The sequence below is a fragment of the Bacillus rossius genome, chromosome 5 (genome assembly GCF_032445375.1).
Source record: "Bacillus rossius redtenbacheri isolate Brsri chromosome 5, Brsri_v3, whole genome shotgun sequence".
NCBI classification, from domain to species: Eukaryota; Metazoa; Arthropoda; class Insecta; order Phasmatodea; family Bacillidae; genus Bacillus; species Bacillus rossius.
Genome location: NC_086333.1, coordinates 84,099,659 through 84,125,492, shown reverse-complemented (window position 1 = coordinate 84,125,492; position 25,834 = coordinate 84,099,659). Strand labels below are relative to the sequence as shown.

Below are 25,834 nucleotides of genomic sequence, written 5' to 3'. Positions count from 1 at the left end.
CAGCACGGGCCCCGGGTCAGTCGCCCGCCCACCGTGGTCTCGGCTTGAGCCTCCGAGACACCGACATGTAGCTCAACCAACTTGCACTTCACATCCACATCCAGCCTCCACCACGGCATTGGTCCTTCAGGTATAACAAACTGCACACATCAATAAACATGATGTTTCTTATCGCGAAATTTTATACTAAAATCAAGTTTGAAAAGTAGGGGTGCAATTTTTATGCGAGAAAAATACTTTTGTTGAGGTTAAGTTATTCATAAAATAAAAACCTATTCATGGAAATACGTTTAATTAAAATTTACAGTATACAAAAGCACAGCAAACAATTTACGTTAATACGTCATGCAACAAAAATATATTTTGTTCAACTTTAAACGTAAAATTGAAAACCGTGAACCCAAACGTGAGCGGCATAACTATAGTACACAATAACCACGAAAGAGTGCGGGCTACCAAATGTAGTTAACTCGTCTATCTATATCTAAATTCAACAAAGTGCACGCGCTCTATACAAAAATCAACACAACCAAACATGAATGATGGCAACTAGCACTGGGCTACATTTTTGTACGCGGTACACAGCGGTGACGAAGACGAACAGATAACTATTGTAATGTTTTAAAAGTCTTTAAAAAAATATTTACACATCGGACAACTTCATATTTTTGTTAATTAAATAAGCGGTAATATCCAAACAATTAATGCATTTCATCTTCAAAATACATCTTTTATATGGGAACAGAAGTTAATGGTCAGAATTTTAAATGGAAAAAAAATAATGCATATCTTATTCATACTATACTGCTGTCAAATCAATTGCTGTGGCATGGTGCTTTATCCTGTCATGTTTACTACATACACAAAGTGCTTGGAATCTATCAACAGAATCCAAAGACTACATGCAACTTTATGCGAGAATTATTTTTTACAATTTTTGATGCCATAAAATAATTGTGCAACGATTATGCGAGTGTAATAATTATGCAATAAAACACAGTATCTCACTAATGGCTGTTACTACACGCAAAACAAAAACAGTGCAAAATATCAAACTAAACAGAATTTTTGGTCAAAGGATATCCAACATGCATAGAAAAGAATATGGCAACTGAATCAGTGTGTATGTCATTACTTCTAACTGTCTACAAGTCTTTTTTTATAAAAAAAAAAAAAAAAAGGTGAGGCACACATTTTCACCTGTGTTAGCTGTGGAAAAGCATCCTATGAATGTTTATTTCTCGTGTTGGTGTTGGTGTGCTGGTTTAAGCTTTAAAATATGTTACTTCTTAAATGTAACATTAATTGTATAATGTATCCATTGCGTAAAATATAATTTAAGTTTTAGTTTGTCGTAACATTTACAGTTATCTACCTGTTATCAGTAAATGTGTCAAAAAGAGTGCCACATCTGCATCTCAATTTCCAAAACAAGAAAGAAAATCTTTTGACAGTAACTAGATCCACGGAGTTGTACAATATGCCAAACAACGAACCACTGTACAGCAGCACACCAATATATTTTCTGCGAGAATAATGTGCGATTGTGAATGATGTAAAAAAGGAATGGATGAAAAAAAAAGGAGTTAGTGAAAAATATTCTGATTTATACAGGAAAAAAAAATTATTTTTCGTCGGAGGGGACATCCTAATTTATGGGTCGGCCTCTATTCAGGGTAACAGTACGTAAGACTGTGCATGCATAGTTTTATGTGTCGGTGCGTGCACAAGGGTGTTTGTAAGAATGAGATCAAGTGTTTACATGGGTTTGGCTATGCCTTCTCTAGTAACGTAACACCGTCAATTGAGACCCACTGCAACTCACCCTCCGCCACGTCGATGCTGAACTTCTTGCTGAACAGCTTGCAGATCTCCTTGGTCATCTTCTTGACGATGTGGCGCGCCTCGTCTCGCACGCGCCCCACGCCGAACAGCAGCACGTGGCGCTGGTTGCAGTCGTGCGTGCTGTACGGCTCGTCCTGCCGACAACCACAGCTGCCAGCTGCGCTCTTGCATGCCACACACACTCTGCAGTCGAGCCCTCTTGCCAGCAATCCGGGAAAATGCCGAGCAGAAAATTCAAAAGAGGAAACAGAAGGAAAAAATGGATCACCAATGCTATATAAAGTTATAAAAGTGAATAAAATAAGTGAAAATAAAAAAATTATAAAATCTAATATATGTCATGAAAGAAAATAATAGTGTAGAGCAAATTCATCTGCTTAGTCAATCGTCGCGCTTTTTTCCCCCTAGAAAAGATGAAATACACAAAAGAAGGAATTGCAAAATAGACGAATCAGAAACAAAATACCTGAAATATGATAAACGTACCAATTTTTAAATCAAATGAAAATATGAAATGAAAGTTCTTTAAATAAAAATGTAAAAATCAAAATTTATTAGTAAGAAGCCAAAAACAATTTTTTATAAAAATTTATATTAGGAAGGAAAAAACCTGTGTTTTGTCACTTTCACTCTACAATGACATTCTCTTACCAATACTTTATACCAGGAAACAGAAAAATACAGTATGTTCCGAAACTAAAGAAAATGTAAACTCCAGATAATATGTATATATACATATACAGTAAAACCCTCAAGAAAATATTGGAAATACAAACAAAATGTGCTTCTTAAGATAAAAACTTATTAAAAAGATAAATAATAAAAATAAATCTTCATCGGTTAAATAGTAGCGATGTTCGTAAACTGTGCAGTATTAAAGTCTTAAGTAATTCCATAGAGGAAAACAATTACGTTAGTGAAACCTCTCTGACACAAACCTGGAGAAATCTAGGATTTTATACACTATGTAATTGTGATATACTTAGTAACCATTCAGAAAATATATTTAGTTTATGCAGAAATGATTAAAAAGGCTTTTTTTACCAATAAAAGACTTCAGCATGTGATGCTATTTCATTCTACTGTTTCATTATTCTTTATTTCAAATCTGTGGCTGGGATGTGGTTCACAGGGGTGGAACTGCTAAGGCTGGTTGAACAGGTGTTACAGAGGGGCGTATGAAGGGCAATATGTCCTACAAGGAAAAGGACTAGTAGTGACGAATATATTTCAGGAACAACTCACGAATGAGAGATAACATTAAGATGACTGCCTGAATCGGCACGGGCCACTGAGATATCTGGTTATCTTTCTGTCCTTCCTGGTAGCGTCTGCCAAGGAGCAACGCCGACATGCGGGTTCAGTTTAATCACATTTGTAATTTCCTTTTCTAACAAATTGTTATAACCACAACTCTTTTCTTAAAGATTAAAAAACCAGAATAGCAAATAGTGTGATATTTTTTAAATCCTGTCTGTAATTAAGAAAACAATCATATAATCTCTGCCTCCCGCTGCCACTCAAAAAAGGCTAATGCATTATCATAAAAATCTTCTGCAGACACGCTGTGTTCCAGATTATATAATTAATAATTATAAAAAGACACCATGAAATAACTAAAACTGTGAATATTTTTGAATGGATTCAAAAATTTGTGAATAAAATAATTTTCAACGAAATTTGGAAGTTCTAAAAATTTCCTAAAATACTTAACTTGCATTAAAACTCATTTCCCACTGTTAAAACAGAATAAAGTAATTTTTATATAAATTCACGAGAGACAATTTTTCCAGGACTCTACACTACCGGTCATTTAAAGTATAATCCTTATAATTTATTTCATGTTAATGTAGGTTAATATAGCTGAAAATCTGCATAACATACGTGAAGTGAAAACAAAAGACCAGCAAGTGACGAATAAACTCGGACAAAGTTCCATAGTTACCATAAATGACCTGATAAATATTGGGCAAGTTAGACGTTACGGCACTGCTTAACGTACTGAGCATTCATATAAACCCAAACCTAAATTTAGCATGCAAAAACAAATGCTCACTATGATCAGAATGCATTCAGGCATGTAATGGGTTAAGAAGTATGATAGAAAACAAAGACTCTTGTGTTGATTTAGTGCTTTTTAAGCGGGGAAAATCTAATAACCTCAAAGGATGTTCAGCTTATTGGCATGGAAAAATTTTTGGTGCTATATTAGTCTGACGTTTTAGGCCGAGAAACGTCTTGAGCCGTGTCGTCTTAAAGAGGTTTTACTGTACTACGCTGGCTTTAAACGGGACTAGAGAATATTTTTTGGTCCCATTACATATGTTTTAAGATTTATGGGGAAACACACACACAGGAGAGCGGAGCGAGAGCGGAACAGGCCACCGACCTGGGGCAAGGGGAAGTGCGTGGTGTAGATGAGGTGGCGGGACCGGGTCTCCCCCGCGCCGCAGTCTGCCGTCTCCATGGGGGACACGGTGGAGGTGGCGGGAGCGACCAGCGACGGGTTGGGCGAGTCCGGCACGTCCTCCTGCGGCAGAGGCACACCTGCCGACCCGACTGCAGCAACACACTTCCCAGTGACATGTCGACAAGCAACGAGCACTTCTTGCACGTTGACCAAGTGTGCACAGGGTTTGGGTACACGACCCAGTTGGCAGTTTAGCAATCAGACCACTAATTATATGCTGAACTAAATAGCATGTCACAACACGACATTTGAACAGTGTATATTGCAGTATACGTGACACAATGAAATACTTACTTCTTGAGCGGTTTTCGAAGCTATAAAAAAAATTTGAAGCCAAACCAATGTTTGAGAACTTAAGTTAAATTTGAAGAAATTTATGTTTGACTTTATAAACTGAGAAGAAAAAATGTATTACAAAAGGTAAGGAAGTACTAGCATTACGATGACAAAGCGTAATTTCAAAGTCAAATGATGGTTACAAGCTTCAAACAGGTCTCGCGATTTAAGATTAATAGGACTGAGAGAATATTCCAATTTTTTTAATACAAATAGTTTAGTATTCATATGTGATCCAACTTCGAAATAAAAATGTCCAAATGGTAATTGATATTTCACAAGCAAAGATTGTGAGTTTGTAGTACACCAACATTAGCTGTTTAGGTAACGTTATTTATGCAATATACGTAGATGGTTTAAAGGGACCGCATATCAAAAACATGAACAGTACTCGGGAGTTGTAAATACGCAACAAGTATTCAAAGTTATTTCACTAACGTCTCGCAAAACACTAGCGAGAGCAATATTGTATGGACTATTTGTGACATCTAAAATTATAAAAGAAAATTACTATTTGTATTTCCTTCATCACACATACGGGATTTCAATTCTCATTTGAACTATTTGATATCAATATTTGTATACGAGAATAATTTGGTTTTAGGTAGGTATTCATATTAGATTCTAAATTAAGAAGACTGACTATCGCACAGGCCTAGTTGACGTGATGTTGAAGGCTGGCCGGCTGCACACGTACCTTGGTTATCTGCTTCAGCAGCTTGTCCAGGTCCTCGTCTATCTTGCTGTCGTCACACACCATCGCACGCCCGTGGTCCTGCCGACATCCAGCGTCAGCGTTCACACTCGCTCCACTCCCTCCACATCTCTCTCTTTCCCCTTATCTACCTACTGCCATGACCACAACATGTCTCAACTAGAACCAAGAGTAAATATAAATAACTAATAATTTCAAAGAGGTAGTTGCATAACTAGACACCTGTATCTTTAAATTTGGGCCAGAGAACAGCAGAGTGGTTTATGTGGTTCAGCTGTTTACACACAGTTAGGTGACAAGGCACCCATGTTGGGAAAAAAAAAATTAATAGGTTGAGAATGACTAGTGAATAAAATACTAACTTTACAAATGAAAGTAACAGGCAAACTGCAATTATATCAATTCAGTAAAAAAAAAATCCATGAATACTGATTAAAACAACCAGTTCTCCCTTCACTTACTTTCATTCTCACAACAAGCCTGTTCTCCATTCAATTTCTTTATTTCCCACAGCCGGCCTGTTCTCTCTTCTCTATCTTTCATTCAAACAGAACCTGCAAACACCTTTTTAAAGCTTTGTGCATAAAAACATAATCTGAAATAAATTGTACCTGGAGAAAATTCCATGACTTTTACTTGAATTCAAGTAAAATCCCTGACTTTGCCTGAACCAAATCCAACTTGCCTGACTTTTCCCTGATCATCCATAATGAGGCTTGAAAAAAGACTGGCTGCTACAATCAGTCACTGGCAGTCAGTCAGAGCCCTCGAGAGGGATAATTTCCAGATCTTTTGTAATGCCTGGTTCTACCATGATAGGGATAACCTTCCAAACCAACAGTTGACGAGACTCACAGGAAACCCTACAAGCTATGCAATACGCAAAGAAAACATTTACAGTTGTGGCCACATTTAAACTATGCAGGATTTTTTTAACTGTGGGTTTGGAAAGTTTCTCTTGATGACCCTACCTTTAGAAACTAAATATCTTTCCAGAATGATACTGTCAATTAGGGCATTTCCAATACCGAATACTGGCCAATATTCAGTTCTTTGCCGATACCAAGGTATCGGCATAGGTAGCAAAAGTATCAGAAAAATATTCTTAACTTTGAATTTTTTTTTTTTGGATGCTTGCAATGTTTTTCATATATTTAATATAAATTTTATCTTTATTGAATTATTTTAAATATTTTCAAACAGAAAATCATAAAAATTTAAAACTCAGGTACTGTTTAACTATGAGTAAATATAAATGAAAATGTTTACCTAATAAATAAGTGATGCACAGTTTTCAATAAACTTGATTACAATTTAATTTCAAAAAAAAATTTACACTTTTAAACATATTTATCAAAAAATTATGTTTCAATTATTAATTCAATTAGTGAAGCCACTAATTGCAAATATAAGCAGGGATAAGATTATATGGTGGATTGCAATAAAGCCGAAATAACACCACAAGGAATGTCAATACACCATATAAATCGAAATACAAGTTAATAAATCACTGAAGTCTCCTGATTTAAAAACGAAAATTGTCCTTAAAATAAAACTATAAAATCTTGTCTCTAAGTGTAAGGAATCAGTGGTGGTATTCAGTGGTGTAGCCAGGATTTGTGTATGGGGGGTGTTAAGAAGCATGGCCCCTCCCCGTATTAAAGCGGGGGGGTCCGGGTGTCCTCCCTCGGGAAATTTGGATTTTAAGGTGTAAAATAGTGCTATTTTAGCAGTTTTCGGTACTTAAAATTTAAATATTTTAACGGTAAATTTTTTATTACTTTTAATATGAAATTTGTTTGAGTGATGAATAATAAATTAATTAAAGATTTGGTGCTAGGGGGGGGGGGGGGGGGGGTTTAACCCCTAAAACCCGCCCCTGGCGGTATTGGGGTATCAGTAATAGTTGTTCGGTTATTGGGAACTGGTATCGGAACAGCCCGACTGCCCCGTGCTGTTCTGGAACCACCGGGAGCTCCGGACGACGGCGCTCACCTGCACGTCCAGCTTGCCCGGCTTGAACTCTATGCCCGGGAAGAGCGTCGAGTCGTCGTCCTGCAGCCCCGGGTTGCAGATGGCCTCCGCGGGCGTGGCGGGCTTGTTGCTGGAGGCGTGCGGGGTGCCGGCGCCCCCGGCGCCCCCCGCCCCGCCCCCCGGCCCGCTCGTGTTCAGGTCCCCGCGCGAGATCAGCGTGCACATGTACACGTCGTGGGAGAAGATGTCGTGCCGGATCAGCTCGGCGAACAGGTGCACCAGGTTGGTGAAGGTGGCGCGGTTCTGCGGGCTAGGCGTGTCCTCTGCAACACCCACACGCACTTCCACACCGACACGCACTTCAACACAGACACGCACTTCCACACCGACACGCACTTCCACACCGACACACACTTCCACACCGACACGCACTTCCACACCGACACGCACTTCCACACCCACACGCACTTCCACACCGACACGCACTTCAACACCGACACGCACTTCCACACCGACACGCACTTCAACACCGACACGCACTTCCACACCGACACGCACTTCCACACCGACACGCACTTCCACACCGACACGCACTTCAACACCGACACGCACTTCAACACCGACACGCACTTCCACACCGACACGCACTTCCACACCGACACGCACTTCCACACCGACACGCACTTCAACACCGACACGCACTTCCACACCGACACACACTTCCACACCGACACGCACTTCAACACCGACACGCACTTCAACACCGACACGCACTTCCACACCGACACGCACTTCAACACCGACACGCATTTCAACACTGACACGCACTTCCACACCGACACGCACTTCAACACTGACGACAGTGAGACAAGCTGTGTTCGAGACGTCTTGTTGGAGAATGAATTATTGTCTGTTTGACCTATGAGAAAACATGGCGGTTTTATTGTTATGTTATTGGCTAGACTGGCGACCGGCTTATTTTTTTTGTTGTGTGGGACAGTAAACGTGTTTTGTAAGCTCTGCCGACTTTTATTCATCCAATATTCTAACAAGTCTCCACGCGGGAATGTCCGTCACAAGTTGATTTCAAACGTTCTGGTGTTTGGGCATAGTGCTAGAACGTGTGGTGGTTTGGATATTTGAATTTGGCGCCATCGATCGTGAGTGCGCCACTGTGGCGGCCATCTTGTTCAGCAGTGCCATCTGTAAATAGTTTCGTCAGTCTTTTACCGTTTCTCCGCGTTGCTGGGCGTCATGCAGCTAAACTATTAGTTTCAATTCAGTTTTGTGAACATTTTTTGGTCCTCCGGGCCGGATATCTGTATGTTTGAGCCAGTTTATTCGGTGGATCGCATAAACAACGTAAAAGCCATTCAGATATCGGTCTTCTTTGTTCAAAAATTGACATGTGCAGTACCGTTACGAATCGCGTGCGTGACTTTATCCGGGACTATAGTGTTGTGCTATCAAGAAAATATCAGTGTATACGCAAACACTGTATTATTTGAGCTCATAAATGTACTTTACGTAATTTTGATTGCGTGCAAGCGATTATAGGCAACACGTGTGGTTTTAGGTTAGGCCTAGGTTACCTATCTTGCATTGGTTCGTGTATTGCCGGTGCGTCCGAACGTCTGCAAGACCGTTACTTAAAATGTCAAATCAAGCCAAAACGCGTTTGCGCCTCGTTAAGTGCCGCATTACAAGACTTCTGACGCTCGCCGACGAAGTCGAGCGCAACCCGAGTCGCGCGGGACTTTTCAAGGTCACGTGTACCGATTTACACCAATTGAAGACAGACTTTGAAGAAAATCACATGCAACTTGCTATTCAAGCTACAGAGACCGAGTCGTTAGTGGAATCTGAAGCCAGCGAAAGGGAACTTGAGGAATTTGATGAAGCCTACTATAGGATACAGGAAGTATTTAACAAGATCACTGTTAACGAAACAGGCCAGAACAAACAACGCAATCAAATTGCCAAGACATCTTCGAACGTTAAGTTGCCGAAGCTGCAGTTGCCAGAATTCAAGGGTCTCTTGACTGACTGGCCCACATTTTATGACCTTTTCACATCCTTGGTGCATAATAATGAGGGCCTGTCAGATGTGGAGAAACACCAATACCTTCTGACATCACTATCAGGTGAGCCATTTAATCTAATAAAGACACTCCCACTGTCTAAGGAAAATTATATTCTGGCATGGCAAACTTTGGTAGATAGGTATCACAATGTCCGGGCAATTGCAAACATGCATTGGGACAAGATTGTGCAACTTCCTCGTCTGTCAATTGTTGCGCCTGACAAACTGAGAAATATGGTAGATGTTCTAAAGGAGAATCTGGGTGCCTTGAAAGTTCTGAAGTTGCCTGTTACTGAATGGAGCTTTGTGTTGCTGAATCTAATGTTACCAAAGCTTGATCCAGATACAAGAAATCAGTTTGAAATAGCACACAAAAATGTTCAAATGCCCACATTTAATCAATTGTTAGAGTTCGTGGAGCTGCAGTCTAAGGCCCTGATGATGTCAAATCACACTCCAGCTGTAGTGCCTGACGCACGCCCTTTTCCAAAGAGGTCACTGCCTAAAAACCCAAATTTTAAATCCTCATTTCTAGTGACAGCAGAAGCAGAGCCCTGTAGTGCCTGTGGAGACATGCATGGACTTCACAAGTGCCCTGTTTTTACGGGTCAGTCAAGTGATGACAGGATAGAGTTTGTACGTAGGAAGATGCTGTGTTTTAACTGCTTACAAGGTCACAGAGTGAAGGATTGTAGGTCAAGAAGAAACTGTTATCACTGCGGCAGGAGACACCATTCTCTCCTTCACACTGCGGTTCCCAATCAAGAAGTGAAACTACCTGCAGGTGAATCCATCCAAGAGATTACTATGCCACAAGCAAGTCACAAGGAGGATGCTGCGACAGTGGTATCGCTAACTTCTTCAACTGCAGTTTCAACCACTGTCGTTCTAGGTACTGCTATGGTACGAGTTCAGGATGCAAGTGGAATGCTGCAAAATGTTAGAGTACTACTCGATTCAGGATCGCAGAGCTCATTTATTACCGAAGAATGTGTTCATAGGTTGGGGCTAAAGTGTCGAAGGGCTAAGGTTCCTGTTGTGGGTCTGGCTCACTCTGTTGTTGTTGCTAACAGTGGTGCAGTTACTTGTTTTCTAACATCATGTAAGGGCGTAGGAACTGACGTTGTTACTGATGCTTTAGTGTTGAAGAACATAGCTGCCAATTTACCCACCATTCCCCTTCCCCACCATGTGAGAGACATGTATCGACATCTGGAACTAGCGGACCCATCTTTTGATACTCCAGGAGCAATTGATATCCTTCTTGGTGCTGATGTATATCCAGACGTGTTTGATGGTGGGCGGTACCAGCCTTCGAAGGGAGTTCCTGTAGCGTTGCACAGTATATTTGGTTGGGTTATTATGGGTAAGGTGACTCAGGTTGCAGATACTTCCAGTAGTGGTGTTGTCTCAATGTATGCGTCATCGGATACAGCCCTAACAGATACCATCCGCAAGTTCTGGGAGACCGAGGAGTTACCATCTGTCCAGCATTCCAGCCTAGAAGACACAAAATGTGAGAATCATTTTGTTGAGACTCACTCACGAAACCTCGAAGGAAGATATGTACTGAGACTACCATTTAAGGAGAGAGACCCAGATTTAGGAGATACACGTAGTCATGCAGTTAAGAGGTTACGTCAGTTGGAATCCAGACTACATCACCAACCGGAAGCCTATATCGAATATTGCAAGTTCCTCCGTGAATATGAGCAACTGGGGCACATGCATTGTCTAGATAATGCAACTGGTCAGGAACGTCGTTACTACATCCCTCATCACTATGTGTGCAAGGAATCCAGCTCAACAACAAAGTTACGAGTGGTGTTTGATGCCTCAACTCGCTCCACTTCAGGGAAGTCACTCAATGATGTTTTGATGACTGGACCCAAGCTTCAAAATGACATTGTGGACATAATCACTCACTTCCGTCTTCACCGTGTGGTATTAACTACAGACATCTGCAAAATGTATCGTCAGGTTCTCGTGCATCCAGACGATGCACCATACCAGGTAATTCTGTGGAGGGAGAACCCTGACCAACCAATACGTGAATTCCAACTTGACACTGTCACTTACGGAGTCTCAGCTGCTCCATTTATGGCGATGAGAGCCTTACAGCAACTTGCAATGGAAGAGGGTCCTCTGTATCCGATGGCAGCAAGGGTTGTGATGGATGACGTGTTTGTAGATGACATTGTGACTGGTGCAGCATCAGTCACAGAAGCTCTCGCGTTACAGCAAGAATTAATAAATCTCCTGAAACAAGGTGGTTTTGAACTAAGAAAATGGTCCAGTAATAGTAAGGCAGTTTTGGATGCAGTTCCAGAAGATCACCGGGAGAGTCCACTTAGTTTTCATGGTAGCAATGAAGTTATTAAGGTACTTGGTCTTCAATGGGATTGGAAGGCAGACGTTTTCTCATATCATGTTCAGCATGCCAGTGCAACAGTCACCAAGAGAACCATCCTTTCAGAAATTGCTAGGTTATATGATCCGCTAGGGTGGATTACTCCAGTCATCATTCGAGCCAAAATCTTTCTCCAAAGGCTTTGGTTACTGGGAGTTTCTTGGGACGACACCCCACCACTAGACTTAGTTGCTGATTGGCAGGTTTTCATTGGCCAGTTGGATGTCCTAAGCAAGCTGTCCGTACCTCGTCTTGTTTCTGCACCACAGTCAGAATACCAGCTCCATGGTTTTAGTGATGCATCCAATGAAGGTTACGCAGCTGTTGTGTATTTGCGGACTTCTAGCCACGGTGAAACAAAATCACATTTGCTTCTCGCCAAGTCACGTGTTGCACCACTGAAGACCGTCACACTTCCGCGACTTGAATTGCAGGCTGCACTCTTGCTTATCAAATTGATTGAATCACTGATCACAACACTGTCCGAGCGAATCCATATAAGTTGCATTTATGCATGGTGTGACTCGACCGTAGTGCTTGCTTGGATTAAGATTCCGCCACATCGGCTGAAAACATTTGTGGCGAACAGAGTTTCTCGTATTCAGGAGAGCAAGGTTCCGGTTCACTGGAGACATGTTTCCTCTGCTGAAAATGCTGCAGACTGTGCATCAAGAGGACTCTCACCCAAGGAGCTTCTAACACACCCACTTTGGTGGACTGGGCCAAGTTGGTTGACAGCAGAGGTGGATTTATGGCCCAGTCAAGGATATACCAGTTCAGAGGAAGGTAAAGAGGAGTTGAAGGCAATCACGCTAGTCTCATTGGTTGGTCAGTGTATACCGAACATTCTTAACATCCTTTGTAGGTTTTCGTCCTGGTCACGACTGCAAAGAGTACTTGCGTACGTGTTGAGATTTGCATTAAATTTAAAGGTTTCAAGGGAGTTGCGACACACAGGTCCTCTCACTGTAGCAGAAATTGACGCTGCCAAGAAGGTGTGTTTGAAGCAGCTTCAGCAAGAGAATTTCAAATTAGAGTTTGATTGTTTGGCTGCAGCTCGCGAATGTTCTTCTGGAATTAAAAGACTACAGCCATTCATTGACGCTGATGGGATCATCCGTGTAGGTGGACGCCTGCAGAATTCACATGTAGCCTATGAAATGAAACATCAAGTCCTGCTTCCCAAAAGGAGTTTTGTGACAGAAATGATTATTGACTACTATCATGTCTTACACCTTCATGCTGGCCCCAGTGCCACACATGCTGCAATTCGGTGTGAGTACTGGATAGTGGCAGGTAGAGGAGCTGTCAAGACTAGGATACACGCTTGTGTAAAATGTTACAGATTCAGAGCCACCAATGTGCAGCCATCCATGGGAAATCTTCCACCAAGTCGAGTGCAACAAACAAGACCATTTCTGAATGTGGGTGTTGACTATGGGGGCCCTTTCCAAGTCAGGCTTTCGAATGGTCGAAACAGTCGTTCATCCAAGGCCTACCTGTGCTTATTCATATGCTTAGCAACTAAGGCAGTACACTTGGAAGTTGTTTCATCATTGAGTACCACTGCCTACTTAAATGCCTTTTTCAGATTCGTGGCTAGGCGTGGACTCTGTAAGGCTGTTTTTTCAGATTGTGGAACCAACTTCATAGGGGCACGTCGCTACTTCAATGACCTTCAAAGGTACCTGAGGAACACCTCTAACTGGCATTGTGTGGCAGACACTCTGGCTACTCGTGGGATTCAGTGGAACCTCAATCCTCCATCTGCGCCACATTTTGGAGGCCTGTGGGAGGCAAGCATCAAGTCTGCGAAGTACCATCTCAAGAGAGTCGTTGGCCAGCAGATACTCACGTTTGAAGAGCTGTCGACTTTGTTCACTCAAATTGAAGCTGTCCTCAATTCACGTCCACTCTGTGCCATTTCATCAGATCCAAATGACGTGGAGGCCCTTACGCCAGCACATTTCCTTGTTGGCACTTCTCTTACATCTCCTCCAGCTGCAGACCTCACGGAAATTCAGACCAACAGATTAGACAGATGGCAGCTGGTACAAAGTGCATCACAGCACTTCTGGCAGCGGTGGCACAAGGAATATTTGCACACACTACAACCACGTGGCAAGTGGACCAAAAGCGAAGGTGACCTGCAGGTTGGTGACCTTGTCCTCATCAAAGAAGACCACCTTCCACCCCTGCAGTGGCAACTCGGCCGCGTCGCAACCCTACATCCTGGTCAGGATGGTGTGTCAAGAGTAGCTACTATCAAACAGCAGCATCGAGTGGTGAAGCGGCCAGTGATAAAATTGTGTCGGTTGCCAGTCAACTAAGAACCAGTGTAGTGAAACATAAAAAATGTTATTTTTGGTGGGCGGTATGTTTGGGCATAGTGCTAGAACGTGTGGTGGTTTGGATATTTGAATTTGGCGCCATCGATCGTGAGTGCGCCACTGTGGCGGCCATCTTGTTCAGCAGTGCCATCTGTAAATAGTTTCGTCAGTCTTTTACCGTTTCTCCGCGTTGCTGGGCGTCATGCAGCTAAACTATTAGTTTCAATTCAGTTTTGTGAACATCTGGTCAGCTTAAAAAAGACCCGTGCCTTAATAAATACAGCACACCACTAACATACTGCACACAGTGCCGCAAATTTAAAATAATTGCTACAAATTAATTTTTTTTTTTTATCTAAATTCCCTAATATAAACTTTGATAGCCCATTGACCATCTTTATCAAATCTTTCTCACTCGAGTCCCCGCTACGCTTTCTCAGCGCCGCAACCAATAGTCTGGTGTGGTTTCCCCAGGCAAGTATTAGCCATCACTTTTCTTCCCGCCTCAGGCCGAGCACGCGACCATTAACAGGTTCCGGCTCCGTGACCGAGAGTGCTCTTCTCAGCGTTGAGAACTAACCCTGAGACTGTTTCGCCCGTGCCCCGACGGAGCACGCTGCCTTTTGGAATGCGAGTGACCTCAGATTCCCCTTAAGTTAGGCTACCACCCACCATCGTTATTTTTTCTGTTGGTCAACGGAGCGAGCCCTCCGGTTGCGACCTCCAGTCAATATTCTGTTTGTAATTTATAAGTTTTCACGGTCGGGGCCCCAATTAACTTTAATCTGCGTAGTCTTGTAATTCTTAAAACCATCAAAAGAAAATAATGAAAGCCATAATTAACAATAAAAGGCTTTAGGCAAACTTCTTATTTTTCATTTATATCTTCAAATACGATCCATTTTCAACTTCTTCTTGCGAGAAGTTTAATGTTTTTTATTGTTTCTCCCTTGTGTACCCTCTTGAGTATACTGTAGTATCTTTCGCCCACTTAAAGCAGCTTCCAGGGCTTTTATAAGAAAATTAATATAAAGCTTTAAATACACAATGGCATTAACAGATGGTAGCAGAGCGTGGTTTGCTTATATAAGCATACCCTAGTGTTATACTACTACCCAAAAAATATTAATTTTTAACCAAATATTTATGTTTAATCTCTATGTAAACTGCAAACTGGTGAATAGTATTTTCACCTCGTGAAACTTTTGTTTTGATTGATTTTGTGATCACCCAATGAGTAGTAGTCACTCTTGTCTTCGACAAAAGTTTGTCTAAATTAAATTTTCCTTAGTCAAATTTTCCACACATTTCCTGTGCTAGCACTGAGATGATGAATTTTCTATGATGGACTACCTTTTTACGTAGACTGTTCTATCAGCAAGTAAGCTATAAATTTTAAACTTTTGAATCACTCCATTATAGTAACAGCTATTATGCATAATTGATATTACAAAATCAATCATTTTCAAAGTAAATTAATAATAATTTTTGTTTGATTATGGTTTCTGTTGCAAACTATCATCATTGAATTTAAATTAACCATCCGTGATGATGTTTTTATCAAAATTTTCTTACTTTCGATTTTTGTCAACATCATTTTTATGAAGTGTTTTACATCTATGTACACCAAATTTCAAAATTTTTAATTTCTCTCTTGCACTCTCACTGAAGTTAGTAGTTTATTTTGCATCATTATGATGTAATTTTATATAGTTTGGAGTTTTAGACATCCAAACAGCAAATGGATTTTTTTTTGTGTTTTTTTTCTAAAGAAGAACTTGGTCATGCTTAGCCACTGAGCAGCACTAAATAAACGCTAGATTGCATTCAGTCCCAGTGTTCTTTGGGTTACATTCCCACCACTCACCTTTGTACGACCTGTGTTCAAACCCCCTCTCAGAAAGTGTTAAACCTTATGCCTACCATGGAAGATCCGATTACCATTTAAAGATAGTTGTCCATCTTGATTTAAATTATGATTTATTGTGATTTTATGTTTTTTTTAGTACCTAAATTTGAAAGCTAAGATTAACTAATATGTTTAAAAAAAAAAATTTAAATAATAAATACAATCTTTAAAATATGTATAATATATTTACATAATTAAATATTAAATCATAAAATATAATTATCTTGCTCGAATCCTACTGTCCTTGTTGAATTTGCTAAATCTTCTTACAATTTATTTTCTTCCTTGACATTTTGAGACGTTGATCTTTTGGGTTTCTCACCCAATCTAGCATTGGGAATTTCCCTCATAGGCACCACTTTTCCAGCCTGTTAGACTGATCACCTTTCAGAGCATGAACAACCAGGATCCTATGTTAAGCTAATATATATAGATTCCGGGTCAGAGTTTTCGCTTCGCTTTTTTGAGCAAGCATTAAATTTTCATTTGGTCATACCCAGTTCCAGAAATTGCGGGCTAGGTCCCAACACCTTTCTCTGTTATATTTTCTGAAAAGATTCATGTACAGGGGTTCCATTCCCATTTTATATATTCAAGGGTGTGCATTCCCCATTCATCACTGAGTTCTCAAGGACAGAGTTCCATTTCTCCCTCAGTTTTTCTGCCTCCCACATTGTGCCCAGTTTGTGAATCTACACCATGTCCAACATCTGAGATCAATATTATTTTTACTTCCACCTCTACACAATTGAATAAAATTATTTCTAAAATTTTTAACTTTTAACAAATTTTATAATTATTTTTCTCCTGACTAAACCCTGGTTTCACCTTTCAGAGGGGAAGTATGTGAAGCAATTTAAAATAATTGACACAATTTTTTTTTTACCTTAATTCCCTAATATAAACTTTGTTAGCCCACTGTCCATCCTCATCAAATCTTTCTCACTAGTCTTGCTACGCTTGCCAGCACAGCAGCCAATAGTCTGGTGTAATTTCGCCAGGCAAGTATTAGCCATCATTTTTCTTCCCGCCTCAGACCACGAACACGACAACGTGACGGAGAGTGCTCTTTTCAGCGCCCTCTCAGGGCAGTCCTCTTCCCAGAGCTCAGCTTGGGTTAGCAGCTCCAGTCATGCCCCGTTCTAATGTCCCAGGGCTGTAGGGCACATATAGGCATTCGCCCTAACACTTTTCTAATGAGCCAGCCACGATCTTCACCCAGGGCACCGACTGGGGCTTTAAACACCGCTCCCGGCGAACCTAAATCCAAGGTCGTCTTGCTAGCTGTCTTGCCAGCCAATCGGAGCCAGCCAGTGATGTGTCTTCCCAGACTTTTAGAGAAGAAAATTTTTTTTCAGTATTTTTCCTTATGTTCAGGTACTGGATTGTGATTGGTCGGTTGGCCCACGGGGTTGCCTCCCTTTGTTTCTAGCTTTGTAAAGGAAGGTAACTGCGTGGTGCAAGTTAGTTGTCGCTCGATCGTAGCCACGTTGTCGGCAGCTCGCCAGAAAAATGGAGTAAAGTAACGTATAGCTCACTTCACACCTGTTGATTAGGGCCAGGCTCAAATAAAAATGAAAACAAGGAATATTTTTTTTTTGGTTAATCGAGCGACACTCTACATTGAATGTGTGATAATTCGTCTGGAACTGTAAGTTATGATCTGTTTTTGTTGTCTTTGTTTTGAGGAATAATAATAATAATAAAAGACTGTCTTCAATTCTTTCATTTTAATGCAAAGATCCTAAGGGAACAATTATCTTCGATGTTGGCAACTCTATAAACTTACAAAACATAATATATAAACAAATTTTTCAAATGTTTAAAATGACTGTTATTTTTCTGGGTTGTATTGCCGGGCCAATCTGGTATGTAACATACTGGCATAATGCACTCTCCTTCAACCGAAAAACTCTGCAGCACCACCAAGCGACGTGTCAGCGTTCTTAAACACAATGCACAACGGAACAAATGGGATCGCTAGGACGATGAGTAGCGGCGTCTGGTTGATGCACGAAGAATTGCTGACACGACAACTACACAACGTTGGTGCTTTCACAGAGCTACAATTATACTACCTTACTACAAGTTATTATGGTCATTGTAGGACCAGTTTTATAATTATTTGGAATAAAATAAAAGTCTTGTCATCACGCTGATTTGAGCATTAGAAGGTAAACACACGACACCAAGGTCATTACAGTGAAATCTCATTACAACGTACCTAAAGAACAAATATCACATTTTTGGTGCTTAGTAATGAAATTACTTTATACCGACCGGTTACTCTTGAGACATGAATATATATATATACACACTTTAAAGTGAGAAATTCTTTGATGGGAGGTACTTTATAAAGAGGTTTCACTGTCGAGCATCAGAGGGTATGCACACGCAACAGGGGTCCACCCCAACACTTGTCTCGAGTGATCTCGAGAGACCGCAGAGCCAGGACGGGATTCCAAGTCTAGTCCGGTGCCTTGCCACTGCAACACCTCGCTCCGCTTGTATCAACATTGTTATACCTGTACCTGAGGTTGTATTTGTTACCTGTACAACTGAAATCACATAATCTAGGCTGACATGCGATTCAGTTCGTCCAACCGATATCATCAAGCAATCGTAGTTGTCACATGACCAGTGTGATGACCTATAACTAATGTCCTATATCTAAGTGGTGTCTTCTATCTTATCACTTAGGTACAATTGGAACTTAACAGGTAAGAATCATAAGGCAATAGTACTGATTTCATGCTATAAATATCCAGCTCTTTAAGACTATGAACTTGAAATAAAAGACTAAATAATGAACTCAAAGCTAAAAATTTAGGTACTTAAAGTTTTAAAATGTATTTAAAAATTTTACCATTAAGTATCAAGCATTGACCAGAAATTTGTAATTTTCTCATTTACATCAGAACTAAATTGATGCATTTGTGAATATAGCACTGTCCAAAAATTAAGTATATCCCACATACAAGTGCATTTTTTTTAGACAGGTGCCTTTATCAATCTTTGTAGTTTGACAAGATGAATATTCTTCCAGAATTTCAAAAAGAAATACTGTTAAATGTTTGGCCAACATATTTGTTTGTAAAACAAACTGTTTTATTTCACTGATTGTGAGTGAAATTATAGCTTAATGGCTGACATAAACTGCCAGGAATTTACACTTACCTGCGTATGAATCACATATTTTATGCAGATTCTTTATTCAATAAATGTAGTGTGATTCTTATGCAAATTTTTTACTTTGGGTTAGAAAAAAAAGATAATGCACTGTGTAGTTGAATATGTAAGTTAATGACCAACCTAAGTTGGTTTTTAATAAATTTTAATCCACGAGAAAGTATAATATTTGGAGGTGGACGGAAATGGCATATTTACTTCGGGACGGGATTTGGCCAGAAAAAGGTATTGGATTCTCGTGACCGGGATTAACAGCATTGAAGTTATGTTACTTCACTTGTATACAGAAAATATTATCTACTATTAAAAAGTGCATATTTTTAAGTATTGCATAAACCATCCACATTAATAGACCAAATGATTTAAGGGTTCATAAAAAAATAATGACAAATAAGGAAAAATAATGAGTAACCTATAAAGGAAATAAAAACAAACATCTCATGGCCTATTCTACTTCAAATTTTTGTGAAGAAATACTAAAATTCTTCAACATGTTCACTTGTTATTTTTTTATTGACACTTTTGCCAGCAATAGAGCAAACATGATCACTACCAAACTCAGTTGCTGTATTTTACTTGAAGAATGACTAACTCATTTTTTTGGCTTTAGGATGTTTTATTACGTGCCTCCTGTTGTTGAACCATATTCAGTTTTCAGGACAGAATGGCAGAAGTGCAATGCATCCTGTTACTAGGTAATTTCTTGAAGAATTTCCAAATAAGTGCTGAAATAACACCTAGATCACCTTTGCCACTACAGCCTGAAATGACAAATTTAGAATCCACACGTTTGTATTTCATAAAATTACCCACAAACAATTATCACGTCCAGTTTTGAATAACGTTCTCATTTTCCGTAATTTACTTTAGATCATACATTATGCCCAACTGCAAAAAACTTAAAACCGCTCCAATGTTTCTGAAAATGGGACAAAAATTATGGCCTAAATATTTAAAACCAAGACGGCGTCTTTCTCTTTCTCCGTTAAAAATGGAGTTGATATCGTTTTGAATTACATGTGTTCAGCAACATTGTTAATAGCTGCTCTCGTGAAGTTCATTTTCAAACATAACATAACCTAACGATAGGTAAAGATGTTTACTCTTGTCAAAAGTAAAAATTAATTCATTTTAAATGTGTTTTATCACATTAAGTTTTTTTATTTAGTCAAGAGTTTATGAACGAGTGTTGAATTTACGTTTCACAGCGAGGTCTCACGTGCATTTTTTTTTGTGTTACCTTTGTGCTTTTATCTTGTTAATCACATGCAAAGTTGCTGTTGTTGAGTGAAGTAGATGGTGATGCAAACGTAAGCATATAATGTTTTTGTTTCGTACTGAAACTGTTACCAGATAACATGATGGTCCAAAAACGATAGCCGAACGTCCAATGACGCCGGTACCAGATGAACCACTGAGTCTTTCCTGGTGGCCACCAGGATCGCTCGAGTTAATGGCAGCAAAATGGCGCCATATTTGAATTTTGAAGTGTCCAACACTTGGTATAGTTAATATAAATCTAGGGTAAGCACTATTTACAAATCCAACAGTTTTTATATAATAAAAGTTAGTTTACCGGCCGTAGGGTATTAGTACTAAAGAGTTATTATCACGAGAAGAAAAATTATTTTCCCGAAGTTCGGGAAATGTCTCTTTCCCGACTTTTATTCCAAATTTCGAGATCCCGTCCACCTCCAACAACCATCACGCGAAGCTCTGCGACGGGAGCGAGAGGCTACCTATGACGGGGGCGTCGGTGTCCAGGAACGCCATGAGCAGGGGCTGGAAGACGGGCACGCCCGCCGGCCCGCCGCCGGCCGAGCAGACAGAGTCCTTGTCGTCGGGGCCGTCGCCCTCCCCCTGCCGCCTCTCCAGCAGCTTGGCCACGGCCACGGCACGGTGCTCGCCGGAGCGCTGCGTGCTGACCGCCCACTCGCACAGCGTCCGCACGACCGCCTCGTCCTGGCCCGCGCCCTGCGCACCCCTCCCCACCGTCACTGCGCAACACATCACTCAGTCCACTGTGACCTTACCGGCACACCACTTAGTTGCTCGCACTCATGTTCTACCGCAAATCAACATGACATTACATACCAGGGAAAACCTTAGTTGGAGATTAGGTGAGGTGATTGCAATGGTAAAATTTAAATTTTTCTTGTTTGTGTCCTTTGTCTGTTGTGTCTCTTGTGTACTGTGTTAGTTTTTTTTTGTACTGTGCACACCCTTGTATTCTCTTCTCAAGAGTGTGTTGGTGTGCATGTCACAATTTATAAATAAATAAATAAATAAATAAAAAGATCACACATGATTGACGTTGTCTGACAGGAATTTTTTTTTGTATCTGGCCCTCACTTTGCAATGTTTGACCAACATACGCCTTTTGTATTATACCATCCTATTATTTGCCTGGAAGAATTCCGGATAGCTGTATCGGACCTCTGACCCTAGTTCTACCGAATGCGAGGCCAATGTTTTACCGTTACGCTGTCTTGCTCATCTGGACGTGTAATATGTACTTCATGCACTTATTGAGCAAGAAAATTGACCGCGCATCATCGACTCAGGCTTTAGCGAAAAGTGCCACTGTGACTATGGGAAACACGTAACTACTTGACTGAGAAATGTTAGTTTTCAGAAAACTATTTTTAGCAACATTTTCTAGTAATTTACAAGAAGATAAGTTGCAGAATAAAAACCAAGTGGAAGAAAGTGGAAGCATGATACAATTTCAAAATAATGAGCAAAGAGAAAACTTGTATGAAAATGTTGCACATGAGAACTACACGACGGTAACTGCTCAGACGGGAGCGCGACTCACGTATTCCGGCCGGGCCTCGCCTCCGTCCTTGGCGGCCGCGGGGGGGAAGATCTTGGCGTAGAGGGTGTCGATGGAGTTGGTGGGGTCGGAGCGGTCGAAGCTGTGGCGGTCGAGCGCGTCCAGGGCGGTCAGCACCTTGTTGGTGGTGAGCCCGGCGGACGACTGCTGCCACTTGTCGCAGGACCAGCGTCCCTCGGCCGCCGCGCTGCGCTGCCGTATGCGCTCCTCCGCCTTGCGCAGCTTGTGCCTGCGACGAGCACGCATGTGCACAGACTTCAGCACGCAGTCAAGAGCGAGCCCTACACCCATTAAACATTGTGTGTCGAATTTAACTACATATTTCCTGAATGGATAACTATCAACAAAACACAAATGCTTACCAACTATAATTACGTACTCTAAAAGTTGAGTTGCCACACTTGAGTTGCTTCCAACTAGATTTGTCCGATTTAGCAAATTTTTGGGTCGATCCAAATTCAGAAAAAATACCTTAATAATTATTTTGAGTTTAGCTAATACTTATTATTTTTAGTCAAGTAGAGTTAAAATGAGTAACATTAAAAAAAATTGAGTCGAGCTTGAGAAATTGCAGGTGTTTATCTTTGGTTAATTATTTTAAAAAGCAACTTTCAAAATAAAATAGTATTTCTGAGTACTACAGCAAAACCCCTTATTTGCACTTTTCATGGGGACAAAGTAAAAAGTGTAAAAAGCAGGAAAGTGTAAATAAAGGGAAAAGTAAGAAATACGTTAAAGTTAATTAAAATACGGTCGCATCCTGCAGCGTTCATAACAAATACGGGCTACATTACACATACGCATTGCACCACAGTAAAAAAATTTAAAAAAGGGCCGCAAATTGGAAATTTATCGTCAATATAGCGCGCCGTGCGCGGAGAGAGGTCATCGTACTCAATCAGCTGTTATGACGCAGCGTAGTCGCCAGCTGGCTCTCTCTGTTGTCTGAGCTGCGCATGCGCAATATAACTCACTCAACGCTCCGCCCAGATTTGTGACGTTCCATCAGCAGCCAGCCAATAGATACGAGCTTAGCGGAAAAAAATATAAGCTCCACCTCCCGTGTACCAGTTTTGTTCAGTTCTTATACCAGTTTATTGGTATACGCACCAGTTTTCTCGCTGCCGTTACATGTTCAAGTTTACGTTCATCTTGATTTCTTGATACCAATAATTAATTATTTACGATCCCCAGAAATAAATGGTTAGTTTAAAAAATATGCGTCAACTGTACAATACTTCCGAAATTATAAAATATGTATAAACAGTTACCAAGACTCCGCTCATTTTATCTTGTGAGGTTTATGTCTCGTACCAGTATTTCGGCTAAGTTGTGACATAAATATAGTATCAGAACGTTTATACATTCGTGAGTTTACGTTTTTCCCTAGTACATTTTAGATTGTCTCCTGCTCTAATTACTCGGACTTTTACACGCCTAGGCTTAAATTATTATATGTTTAGAAATAAAAGCAACTTTTCGTGTTATAAAATATGTATATTTTGCGATTTAAAATTTTCATTGCCGACTATAAACATTACGTTTTTCACAATGTTTTTAGGCCTACTATGGTTGTTACGTGACGTAAATAGCGGGATGGATTCGATTTTTGAGACGTAATTCGCGTGAAAGTATTGTATTGGATTAAATGGGAACTAAACGGGACCTGAAGAATATAGTGCACATAACGGGAAAACGTAAATAACGGTAACGTAAATAAGGGGTTTCACTGTACTAACAATGATTGAAAATCTTGTAAAGGGGCACTGCAAAATTAAGAGAATTTTTTTTTAACCCGAGAGACAATTTGATGTTCCCAGTGTTTATATGAATGAAACATTAAACGCCAAAATAAAGTTGTCTACATGATTGCCATTTGCGTCATGTGTGAGAGATATAAGTATCAATTGTACAATATTCCCAGTGGACTGGAAAACTCAAGAGATAGTGAAGGCCTTAAAGGTCATGGAAAATTGAGCAGTTTAGTGAATTTTCACATTGTTTTTCTCATCAATATTGATTTTAACCCTACAATTTCCCTTGACTTCAAGTCCTCCCGACTAACAAGTTTTTTTTTTTTTTAAAGAAACCAGTAAGTTTCTGACATTCATGTTGCAAAGAGAGGCGCGCACCTGATGCGCGGGTTGTTGGCGCGCTGGGGCATGGGCAGGGTGGCGGGCGTGCAGGGCAGGTGGTCCAGCGGCGAGCCGTTCAGCACGGACGACGACTTGCCCTCGCCCACACAGTTCCACACCAGCGCCGTGGGGCACTCCAGCGTGATCACCTGCAGCCACCGCGCACGCACTCACAGCACCCTTCTCACTCAACAACAAGGGCGACCCAGCTCACCAGTAACGCTCACTGCCACTCTGGTCATCGAGATGGTTTTAACCGACGATGCAACATAAATTACACTATAGCGTCAGCCTGCACCATTGCGACCTGCCGCCATCATGCCAATGAAAAAAAAGACTGTTTTTTTTGTTTCTCATTGCAGGGATGCCACTCTCACGGTTTACAGACGCCAACCCTTGCTGTGTTCCAACAAGGTGCAAACTGTAAAAAGGTGGGGCGCGGGATATTTAAACTGTGTTTATCACTTGGCCCGGTACAAGTGCCACAAAGTTAACTCACGACACAGTTCTATATACAAGAGTTCACACTAAGTACCAAACAACCTCCATATGCTGTACCTTTGGTTACCATTCTACATTCAGGAAACATTGACTCACATTCATCAAATAAAAACTGAATAACTTCTGCTCCACTGCTCAAGAAGCTTTATAGAAAGATCCCACAAACAAACCAACAGCTCATAAGAAGATACGCTTCATGTTCGACTGTGATAAAGAAAAAAATTACCAATGAATAGTGTTGTTAAAAAAAATTGTCTGCATTGTCTTGTTTTGATGATTAATACTGGGCTTGCCACATTCTGACATAACGCAACAGTACAGTTTTTTTGAGCTAAATATCACTTCTCATTTTTAAAAAAATCAGTAAAGGGTCGATAATTAAAAATCATCATTGACATGATTAGCAACACTGGTGACTGACCCAGTTTTAACTTTAAATTTTGATTTTATGCTCAAATTTCACTAAAAATGCAAATTATTAATAACTACTTTAATCACATAATACTGATGAAATGAGCTCATATATACATTTGAAACTCTACTTATTTCCAATTTTGGTTGTTAACTATACTTTAGTCCAGAAATATTATGAAACTCTTTACCTGCAAATTTCCTCTCCCATCCGGAATCTTTACTTAAGTTTGTTTTGTTGTGAGAAGGTAAGATGCTACTGTCGCGTGTTGATGTATCGATTGTCACAAAGTCATACACCATCGCAACTGTCGACTTCTTTCAACGTCCACAGCCAGAGTGCCTGTGTTCTCTGTTGTGCTGGTCGTAGCTGCTTATTTACCCCGCTACTAGTAAGTGTGACGAACCAAATACTTACATACCTATAAAAAATATTTTTTTTTTTAAATTTAAAATCCCAAAAATAGACCATGTTTTCAATCTTTCACACAATTTTTTCAGCTACAAATTCCCGAGACAATAGTCAAATTACAATATTACTTGTTGTGAAGTTAAAATGCAGTATGATTCATGTTTTTCATACTAGTTACGAACATTTATACAATATTTGTATCAGGTTTGATGTGCTGTAAATGGTTGACACAGCCATGTATTTGGCCCAACAAGCAAGTGTTTGGAATATTCCAATGT

The 25,834-nt window shown here is 40.4% G+C and overlaps 1 protein-coding gene across 1 annotated transcript in view; it reads right to left on the bottom strand.

Moving 5' to 3' along the window:
* Positions 1–25,834, bottom strand: part of LOC134532168 (mediator of RNA polymerase II transcription subunit 12) — a 99,781-nt gene that overhangs the window by 63,216 nt on the left and 10,731 nt on the right. The window contains exons 9-15 of the mRNA XM_063368546.1: positions 24,230–24,381; positions 22,080–22,326; positions 21,001–21,235; positions 7,362–7,663; positions 5,349–5,426; positions 4,235–4,375; positions 1,826–1,979 (exon numbers count right to left, since the gene is read on the bottom strand). Of these exons, the coding sequence (XP_063224616.1) occupies positions 1,826–1,979; positions 4,235–4,375; positions 5,349–5,426; positions 7,362–7,663; positions 21,001–21,235; positions 22,080–22,326; positions 24,230–24,381 (1,309 nt within the window). The remainder of the gene's footprint in view (positions 1–1,825; positions 1,980–4,234; positions 4,376–5,348; positions 5,427–7,361; positions 7,664–21,000; positions 21,236–22,079; positions 22,327–24,229; positions 24,382–25,834) is intronic.